At 36.1% G+C, this 11,495-nt stretch overlaps 1 protein-coding gene across 1 annotated transcript in view; it reads right to left on the bottom strand.

Moving 5' to 3' along the window:
* Positions 1 to 2,835: 2,835 nt before the first annotated feature.
* Sntg1 (syntrophin gamma 1) overlaps positions 2,836 to 11,495 on the bottom strand; it is a 401,178-nt gene continuing 392,518 nt past the window's right edge. The window contains exon 17 of the mRNA XM_052175391.1: positions 2,836 to 2,994. Within this exon, the coding sequence (XP_052031351.1) occupies positions 2,836 to 2,994 (159 nt within the window). The remainder of the gene's footprint in view (positions 2,995 to 11,495) is intronic.

The raw sequence follows: 11,495 nt of genomic DNA, 5'->3' as shown, positions 1-11,495 counted from the left end.
CAAATTCAAATCTTCCTGCTTTGATACACTATATTTCAGATGAAATTTTATTTTAATCACAGAAAAACATTCTCATCTTAGCCGTTTTAAACTTCTCTCTCTAACTCACATAACTACATTGTCCTGTAAGCCTGCAGTGTTTACACTGTAAAAGCCCTTTAATGATCTACACATGCACACACACACACACACATGAACGTGTGTACGCATCCAAAAAGGCACTGGAAGGGTTAACACATCATTAAGCATTCTCATTTATGCTTAATACTCAAACTTGGGATTGTTAAAACAAATCTATATTTGAACCTAACTTACTGAGAAGTTGGAATCTGTGTTTTCATGAATTTCTACGTTTTCTCATTTAAGTAGCTAAAGTGACACAACTGACAGTAGTTTAAAGGAAGCATTAAACACTAAGTGTTAAATGGATGAAAACCAGAACAGTATTTTCCTAATATGTGCCTATTCCATAAATCATGTTAAATAGAAATTTCAGTATGGTGATATTTCAACAAATATTATAAAAATTAACAAAACCAAGGTTGTTATAGTAAGTTTTAATTCAACAAATACCTTATAGCTGAAAACATATATAGCTATGTGTCACATGTGTAAAACATTTTCTTTCAGTATAATTAAGCTCAGCATTTGATACTTGCTCTATACATACATTTATGTGTTTGTAAACACACATAAGACACAAACACTATACCCAAGATGTAATATCACATACTTCAGCTGTTTTCATAACATATGCACTGACAGACAGTTGATATAACAACAGCAAAAAAATCTTAACTCGGGTTTGTATGTTTAAATGGAGCTTTGTAAAATCTACTATTAGATTTTTTTTAGGTGATGTTTCACTTGTATGTATGCGTATGTATCACGTGCGTATCTGCTGCTACTGAGTTTGGAAAAGGACATTAAAATCCCTAAAAATTGTAGTTCCAAATGATTGTGAGTCACTGTGTGAGTGCTGCAATCAAGTCCAGGTCATCTGGAAAGAACTAAAAATTCTTATTCACTAAGCCATCTCTCCAGCTCCATAAAGTTGTTTTTGAATGATTACAGAAGATCTCTGAACAGTTTTAAATTCCAGTGGTCACCCACCATGGGGCAGCAACAAGTTCAGTAGCAGAACTTTCAAAAGAGATAATAAAGGTCTCTGTGTACTTTTTTTCCTCTATGTTAGAAAGGTAGAACTCAGAATTTAGTGAAATTCAAAATTATCATAGACTTTGTGTTTGGTTGCACTAATCCAAAAATGAATTTTGACGGTATATATTGAAATTTCTTTTAAAAGCAGACTATAAAAAAACTTTGTTATAAAATTCTCATCTTATGTTGGCAAGGCATCTTAGATCCAAAATAACATTTTCAGATTTCATTTTGAGATTTCACTTAATACACTATAAAATGAATTCATATTTTAAATTATTATCAAAATAGTTCACTACTTAATGACTTTACACTTATGGATAAGTGTTACTTTAAAGAATAATTTTTCTTTCCTCTTTAGCCTAATGTGGCATTGCCTTCTATTTAAGGAAAGAACACTGATTTACTTATTAGAAATGTGGTGATTTTAACGGGATCAAACAGTGTTCGATAGAACTGTGCGCCAACAACGGGGGACTTTATTTGTTCACTCTTCAACACGTAGCGAGTTGTTTCCAAGCAGACATCAACAGAGCCTCAGTAAGGGACAGAGAATATTTTTTGCTTTGTATGATGAACAATCTTTAGTTCTTGGCTGTGAGTTCCCACCCCACTGTGCAAATTTCTGTCTCTTTACCTTCCTGATGCTGACACAAGCTACCTGCGGCAGCATACATCATTCGACACCATTCAGTTACTTTCCATGGAATTTTATAACATGAATTTTGATGGTTGTTTTCAAATCTCACTTAATTTCCACATAAATAAGCTCAGATGAAAATATCACCATCTCTCATAATGTCTGTGTCTCCCTTTTTAGGAACTCCTTAGTGCATGGCTAAATAGAAAAGTATAACAAAGACTTGTTTCTTACACAGAATTTATTGATATATTTTCTGCAAGAGGTTTGGAACATTTAAATTTATTAAAGTTTAGTTTGTTCATAAATCTCATTAGGCAAAAAAAGAAATGTATTTAAATGAAGGGTGTTTTTGACATTCATGATTAATACCATTTTCTAATATAAAACATGTTAGTAACATTCACCAAAGAAGAAATGTTTAATTTCCTAGGGTGTTTTCACAGGCCAATGTAATTGTCTTTATTAATTCTGCAGAATATTTTACAGTAAGATAAACACAGCTGGAGTGCCCATATGGAACCATGGGATGAGAATATAGGAAATAACTCACATGGGTAAGTTAAGGTGCTTCTGTCTTTGAGCTCATTTCTTTTTGTTTTGTTGTTTGATTTGCATGCTACTTGCCTTGCCTTTATTTTTTGACTTCTTTACACTCATAATACAATGATAGGGCATTGATTCATCATCTGGCCCAATATGTATTTGTCATACAAAATCATGTAAAATAGAGAAATAGCCATTTAATTGGTATTTTTATTTATAGGTAGCTTACAATTTTTATATTATTTACATACTTTACATCAATCAGTCATTCCGTTGTCACCAAACATGGTGAAATCTGTACCCTGATAGAGATCAGGGGAGAACAAATAAGTTGCTCTGCCCTTCCAGGGTCATTTGCAGATGCCCCCTGACCTTTCTGCTGCTGGAATTGCAGACTGACTCCATGGTTGACTTGGTGACAGCATGGTGTCTCCAGGGTAGCAATAAGGAGTGAGTGACTTTGAAGGCTGCCAGCAGAGCTCAGCATGTCAAGCCATGTGCTTTGCCTTGCTTGTAGAAGCAGAGCTGACAGCAGCAGAAGTAGCAGCCTGGTTACCTAAAAACAGGGGGTCCAAACAAGCTACTTTGGCAGCAAAAAATGAATGAATACAGTGAAGAACAGCAAATAAATTTGAAAATTCCAGCTCCTGAAAGAAAAAGAGAAATACATCAGGGGAAAAATAATTTCTTCACAAAATTTTCAACAAGTGGTCGTACTTATGTTCAACAAACATCTGGAATCAAGGATATGGAATGTATGAAAATACAATAATGTGATAGCACATTATAATGCCAAGAAGATTCCAGGTTGATTAATAGCTTTATATGCTTAATGAAGGTGATATGCAGATTATTGCAGTGAGAATAACCCACATGTAGTAAAGCACTGGAGTTAATGACACGTTTCTGTTATTGAATTACATGTTTTTGGTGAACGGTGAATATCTACAACTGCTTTACATACTATTCCTGATGTTAGCATTTATTCAATCCAGACTATTAGAAGAGATTATAATATATCAAAGTGCTGCTTAAGAAAATTGACAGATGTTAGTGTTTTCTCTTGGGTTTTGCAATAGGAACATGACAACTTTCATCTAGCATCTCAACAGTTGTCTTTCTCCATTTTACAGTCCACAGTTAGTTTACTTTAGTGACATTCTAAAAGTGGCAAAGTTTTCGATTCATTATTGTAGTTCCTAAATTTTTTCCACCAAGAAAGATATTTTGTCATAATTCCTTAAGATTTATTTTATTCTTGTTAATAATTAGTTAAAATAAACCCATATACTTTATTCTTCCCTTTTCTTTCTTCTGTCAAATCCCTACCATGTCCTCTCCCTCCATCCTGTGCAACCCACTAATATTTCTATGTGTCTATGTCTCGCTCTTTGTGGCTCTCTCTGTGTATATATCCTTTTGTTTTCATTTAGAAGAATAATTTTGAATGCCACTGAAAACAAATATTAAAGCAATATTTCTCAAAAATATTTCTATTAAAGTTGAAGATATTTTTTGTTTCTCAAGCTCTCCAAATATCTAAATATTTGGGTATTTTATGTAAGATTAATGTTTCTAATTATTCTACCCTCCTTGTGCAGTATTTTACAATAATTTGATATTGGTTAAGACTTCAATTAGTTTTTATAGCTTTATCACAATGGGGATTGTTCTGGATTATAGGAATGAACAAATAATGAGAAGAGATTTCAGGAGACTGATGAATTCACACCTGGCAATAATTCAACATCACTTCCCTAGTGTTCTCAATCCATGATTAGATCTTACAGCCACAGTCATTTCCACAGCATCCTTGATCACAGATGTATGAACTGTCAGAGGATATTTTCTTCTCTCTACCCACTTCTCACGTTTCTGAGACTTTCATTATCACACTGTGTATGCTATTGACTTGCAACATAGCTTGTCTTCTTTTTGCCCCCTCCATGGATATTTCAAAATAAAATCTAACTTCAAAATTTAATTATTTGGTCATTAAATGAATATTATTATTATTTTTTGTTTAAAAACATGTATCAGAAAGCAAGATAGATGAGAATGGATTGACGATACTTCATAAACTCAAGGGTTGGGAGAGTGCATTTGGGGTACAGCGCTAAACAAAGAATTTTCACCTGAGCAATATCAAATAGCAGAGACACACCTAAAGAAATGTTCAACATCCTTAGTCATCAGGGAAATGCAAATCAAAACAACCCTGAGATTTCACCTCACATCAATCAGAATGGCTAAGATCAAACACTCAGGAAAAAACAGGTGCTGGTAAGGATGTGGTGAAAGAGGAACATTCCTCCACTGATGGTGGGGTTGCAAGCTGGTACAACCACTCTGGAAATCAGTCTGGCAGTTCCTCAGAAAACTGGGTATGATACTTCCAGAGGACCCTGCGATACCACTCCTGGGCTTATACCCAGAAAATTTCTCAGCATGCAATAAGGACACATGCTCCACTATGTTCATAGCAGCCCTATTTATAATAGCCAGAAGCTAGAAAGAACCCAGATGTCCCTCAATGGAGGAATGGATACAGAAAGTGAGGTTGCATTTGATATACAATGAGCAAATGATGAAGTAAATGTATATTTTAAAATGTTTGTGTCTAACAGCTTGTAAGTGATGGATGAGATTGTTTTCTAGGGGAAAAAAGGCATATATAGTATATAGAAGAAAGGTCATGCTCCCATACATAGGATACAGCCACATATAGAAATATTGATGAACAGAACAATAAGGGACAACAGCCCTGGCTAATAGGACAGTCTTGTGTAGTGATGCTTTGAATTGGCCATTGTATTTAACAACATGAACATTATTTAGTTTTTTTATTATGAGAAAGGGTTTTTGTATAAAAATTGGAAGAAAAGTTATTAAGAATGTGTATAGAAACTAGAGGGCTAGACAAGCCCGTGATGAACAGTCTTCTCTTTCGTAATGACAGTATGGAAATCAACCAATAAACTGAGTCAAGAAGAGTTGCCACACACTCTTTCCCCAGATGCAATCACTCAGTCTCTTTACTAGTCCCTCAACAAGTCATCATCTGCTGCCTCACTTTTTCCCAATCCATAACTCCCAAGGATGCCATAGACTATTTTTCTCCTTCTCCTAACTTATCACTGCATCCTACTTCTCAGTTCAAGCACACCTTTTGCTCAATCACAGGCCATGCCTGCCAGAAAACTAAAAACTAAGTAGGTTGTCTGCAGATCTCTCTCTCTCTCTTTCTCTCTCTCTCTCTCTCTCTCTCTCTCTCTCTCTCTCTCTCTCTCTCTCTCTTTCTCTCTGTGCACACGTGTGCGTGTGCATGTATGTATGCATGTGAGTGCATGCATGTGTGTACATGTGTGTGAGTGTGCATGTGTTCTCCTAGAAAAAATGACTCAGTCTTTGAACAAGCACTACAGCAGAATACCAGCTTAAGCCTCCTTGCCCTCTGTTCACATCTCCTTTGGATCAATACTTCCTGTCTATCCCACAGACTATTCCTTCTTAACATCCCCTCCCTCCCTACATTTCAGCCTCCGACAACAACAGACATTCGGTGTGAACATACCAGCCAAACAAGCAACACATGGCTATCACATGCACTGAAATCCAAAGGGAAAACAGAATCCACAGAAGAAACCAACCACCCAACCAAGGCAAACCCAGAAATCATTATCTAGAAGTATAATAATCCCAAACCCAGATGTTTAAGATGCCAGCATCAGAGTGTTTGGCTTTATGTGGAGGTCCTTGATCCATTTGGATTTGAGCTTAGTACAAGGAGACAAGGATGGATCAATTCGCATTCTTCTGCATGCTGACCTCCAGTTGAACCAGCACCATTTGTTGAAAAGGCTATCTTTTTTCCATTGGATGTTTTCAGCCTCTTTGTCTAGGATCAAGTGGCCATAGGTGTGTGGGTTCATTTCTGGATCTTCAATCCTGTTCCATTGATCCTCCTGCCTGTCACTGTACCAATACCATGCAGTTTTTCACACTATTGCTCTGTAGTATTTCTTGAGGTCAGGGATACTGATTCCCCCAGACTTTCTTTTGTTGCTGAGAATAGTTTTAGCTATCCTGGGTTTTTTGTTATTCCAGATGAATTTGAGAATTGCTCTTTCTAACTCTGTGAAGAATTGAGTTGGGATTTTGATGGGTATTGCATTGAATCTGTATATTGCTTTTGGCAAAATGGCCATTTTAACTATATTGATTCTACCGATCCATGAGCATGGGAGGTTTTCCCATTTTTTGAGGTCTTCTTCCATTTCCTTCTTCAGAGTCTTGAAGTTCTTGTCATACAGATCTTTCACATGTTTGGTAAGAGTCACCCCAAGATTCTTTATACTGTTTGTGGCTATTGTGAAGGGGGTCATTTCCCTAATTTCTTTCTCAGCCTGCTTATCCTTTGAGTATAGGAAGGCCACTGATTTGCATAAAGCCAGACACTCTGAAGCTAATAGAAAAGAAACTGGGGAAAACCCTTGAGGACATGGGCACAGGGAGGAAGTTTCTGAACAGAACACCAATAGCGTATGCTCTAAGATCAAGAATTGACAAATGGGACCTCATAAAATTACAAAGTTTCTGTAAGGCAAAGGACACCATCAAGAGGACAAATTGGCAACCAACAAATTGGGAAAAGATATTCACCAATCCTACATCAGATAGAGGGCTAATATCCAATATATATAAAGAACTCAAGAAGTTAGACTCAGGAAAACTGAACAACCCTATTATAAAATGGTGTACAGAGTTAAACAAAGAATTCTCACCTGAAGAACTTCAGATGGCAGAGAAGCATCTTAAAAAATGCTCAACTTCATTAGTCATTAGGGAAATGCAAATCAAAACAACCCTGAGATTTCATCTTACACCAGTCAGAATGGCTAAGATTAAAAATTCTGGAGACAGCAGGTGTTGGAGAGGGTGTGGAGAAAGAGGAACACTCCTCCACTGCTGGTGGGGTTGCAAATTGGTACAACCACTCTGGAAATCAGTCTGGCGGTTCCTCCGAAAACTGGGCACCTCACTTCCAGAAGATCCTGCTATACCACTACTGGGCATATACCCAGAGGATTCCCCACCATGTAATAAGGATACATGCTCTACTATGTTCATAGCAGCCCTATTTATAATTGCCAGATGCTGGAAAGAACCCAGGTATCCCTCAACAGAAGAGTGGATGCAAAAAATGTGGTATGTCTACACAATGGAGTACTATTCAGCTATTAGAAACAATGAATTCATGAAATTCATAGGCAAATGGATGGAGCTAGAGAACATCATACTAAGTGAGGTAACCCAGACTCAAAAGGTGAATCATGGTATGCACTCACTAATACGTGGATATTAACCTAGAAAACTGGAATACCCAAAACATAATCCACACATCAAATGAGGTACAAGAAGAAAGGAGGAGTGGCCCCTGGTTCTGGAAAGACTCAGTGAAGCAGTATTCAGCAAAACCAGAAAGGGGAAGTGGGAAGGGGTGGGAGGGAGGACAGGGGAAGAGAAGGGGGCTTACGGGACTTTCGGGGAATGGGGGGCTAGAAAAGGGGAAATCATTTGAAATGTAAATAAATTATATCGAATAAAAAAAATTAAAAAAAAAAGATGCCTGCATCAGAATAAAAACAATAAGCCACTCAACAAGTCGCTACTATAGCTCAACTATCCTACCACAGCAGGCTCTGAATATTTCAACACAGTTGAGACATAAGGAAACGACATTAAAATCAACTATATGATGATAGAGAACCTTATTTAGAAAATTAATAAATGCCATAAAGAAAACCAAGAAAATACAAACAGACAAAGGAAGCAAATAAAACTGTTTAAGGCCTGAAAACCTAGAAACAATAAAGAAAGCACACTGAGTGAGCTCTGGCAATGACAAATTTAGGAATTTGAACTGGAACTGCAAAGGCAAGTCACAACCAACAGAATACAAGAAATGAAAGGTGTGTGTGTGTGTGTGTGTGTGTGTGTGTGTGTATGTGTGTGTGTGTTAAATCTAAAAAAAAAATCCCTGACATAAAATATTTTGGGTACTTGGAAGACAATGTAAAGACAAACCCTAAGAATAATAGGAATAGAGGAGGAAAAAGAAGCGCAGTTCAAAAAGTCATAGAAAACTTTTCTGAACCAAAGTAGAAGACGCCTGAAAAGGTTCATAAAGGTTCAGAAGCAGACAAAACACCAAACATATTGGGCAAAAAAGAAAAGTGTCACATTGCCACATAAAAATCAAAACACTAAACATACAGAAAAAATATTAAAAGTTAGAAAGAAAAAATACCAAGTAGCATATAAAGGCAGGCCTGAGGTTTTTTGGTGAAGTTAAAAGGCCTCTACAGATACCTTGCAGGCTCTAAGATGCTACAGATGTAAGCTCTGATTTTTATACCCAGAAAAATTTTTCTGTCACCAGAAGGGGAGAAAAGATAATGATAAATTTAAATAATATCTCTATACAAATCCAGCCCTACAGAAAGTTCTAGAAGTAAAAACAATTTAAGGAGATTAATTACAACCATAAAACACAGGAAATAAATACTCTCACAACAGCAAAACCAAAAGAATAGAAATGCATACACAGACATAAGTAGCAAGCTGGAATAGCCATTTTAATATCTACAAAACAGGCTTCAAACCAAAACTAATAAAAAGATATAAAGAACTGTATTACATATTCATCAGAGGAAAAAAATCCACCAAGGTAACATTCATATTTTGTTTTTGTTTTTGGTATTAATGATGTTTTGTGTCTCAAGACATGGTTTCGTTGTGTATCTTTGGATATGCTGGTACTAACTCTGCATACTAGGCTGGGCTTATACCTAGATCTGTGAGCCTCTGGCTCTTAAGTACTAGAATTAAAGGCATGCGCCATCTCTACCTAACAACATTTCAATTTTTATCATCCATGCCTCAATAATAATGGCATCAGCATTTGTAAAAGAAACAAAACTAAAGCTTAAAATACAAAAGACCCTTACACATGAATAGTGGAGGACTTCAAAACTCAATATGGAACAACTAACAAATTATCCAGACAAAAACTAAAGAGAGAAATACAGGAGCTAACAGAAGACATAAACTAAATTACCTAACAGATATTTACAGAACATTTCACCCAAACACAAAAGAATATACCTTCTTCTAAGTACCTAATGGAACTTTCTCCAAAACTAAAGACATACTCAGACACAAGTAAATCTCAATAGATACAAAACTTGGAATAACTTCCTGCATCCTATCAGACTAGCACATTTTAAAACTAGATATTAAAAGCAACAGAAACCTTGTAAACCCGTGGAAATTACACAATTATTTACTGAATGAAAATTGGTTCATGACAGATATAAAAACAAAATTAAAGACTTTCCAAATTTTAATGGAAATGAACACAATCTTATGGGCACAGAGTGTCCTAAGAAGAAATTCATAGAATTAAATTCCTACATAAACAACTAGAGAATTCCTATTTTAGCATCTTAAGGTCACAACTAGAAATCTCTAGTACAAAAAAAAGTAAACACAAGGGGAGTAGAGGGCAATAAATAATTAGACTGAGAACCAACATAAAGAAAATTGAATAAAAGAAAATATAAATAATCAATGAAACAAAGAGTTGGTTCTTAAAGAAAATCAACAAAGACAGACACCCAAACTAAATAAAAGACAGAAAGAAGATACTAAATTAACAAAATCAAAAAAGAAAAGAGGGCATAAAATCAGACACTGAGGAATTCCATAGAATCATAAAGACATACAAGTTTTAAAAAACTTGAAATGTAAATAAAATTATATTGAATAAAATAACTCTACTCCATCACATTTTAAAAGACTGTAAAAGAAATGGATAATTTTCTCAGTAAGTACCAATTACCAAAGTTAAATCAAGACCAGATAAACAAGAGATGGAGCAATCAGGTTGTGGGGAGATAGGATGAGGGGAAAGGCAGCTGGAATTGGTAATCACTTTTGAGGAAGTATGGAAACCTAGTGTAGTGGAACCTTACTGGAGTTTCAAAAGGCAATCCTAATGAAAACTCCTAGAATGGGGGATACTATCAATTGGTCATCTCTTGTAAACAGGCAAGGCTCCCAGTGGTGGGTCTGGATTGTACTCAGTTGATTTGTTGGCCAAGGGGGTCCTATTGAAATGAACAAACAACCCACATGGACACTGAAATCTGACAGAATGGCCTCATTGCCAAGAACATCTACACAAACTCACTGAATATGAACAAGTAGAGCTGTGGTTAACATGAAACCTGAATCCTCTGAATCCCTGAATCTAGTCTCTTTTGTGTAGAAAGGTACTCTAAAAGATACCAAATATGAAACATGGACACCAATCCAACCAACTTTTGACAATTTGTCTTACCTACAAAATATGCTAGGGTAATGGAGATACATTACTTGGGAGAGTGCGGGGGTAGCCAACCACTGTCTGATTGACTTAAGACCCACTCTACGAGATGAAGCCTTATGCTGCTTGGGTAAATAACAAAGAAAGACTAGATAGTCCAAAGGCCAAGGATTTAACCAAGCCCTACTGGCCAAAGAAACAAACAGTAAAATCATTTGGAATGTTTTCCTGCTGTACTTAGAGATCAGTGCCTTATTCAGTCATCATCTGAGAGACTTCCTCTGGAAGCAGATGAAAACCAATGCAGTGACATTAACATACATGGAGTTGTCACTTCCACAGTAACTCTGGAACACTTCAGGGCGTTAGAAATGTTTAAAATTATTATTACATCAAGAAGCTGTCAATCCCAAATATTTTGTACATTGTTTTATGGTATTTGGTTTTGAGGCAGAAAAACAGGGGGATAGGGAATGAAGTTAAGCCAGCAACATACAATATTAACACACTAAAATACAAGTCGGCAAAAAAGAATTATAAATAACCCCAGACAATAAGTCTGACTGAGCACATCTCCCAAGATCTCAGGTACTGGGTATTGCAGTGACCAAAGACTCATTTTAATGCAAAAATGTACACTCTTCAGTGGAGGTTTAAGGTGCTAATGGGATATGGAATAAATAGGTTTGACTTAGAACGGCATGTAACAAAAACCTGTGCTACCATATGCCCACATAGTGCTCTTAACTCCTAAGCAAT

This window comes from Apodemus sylvaticus, chromosome 3 (genome assembly GCF_947179515.1).
Source record: "Apodemus sylvaticus chromosome 3, mApoSyl1.1, whole genome shotgun sequence".
Lineage (NCBI taxonomy): Eukaryota > Metazoa > Chordata > Mammalia > Rodentia > Muridae > Apodemus > Apodemus sylvaticus.
This window is presented reverse-complemented; position numbering and strand designations above follow the sequence as displayed.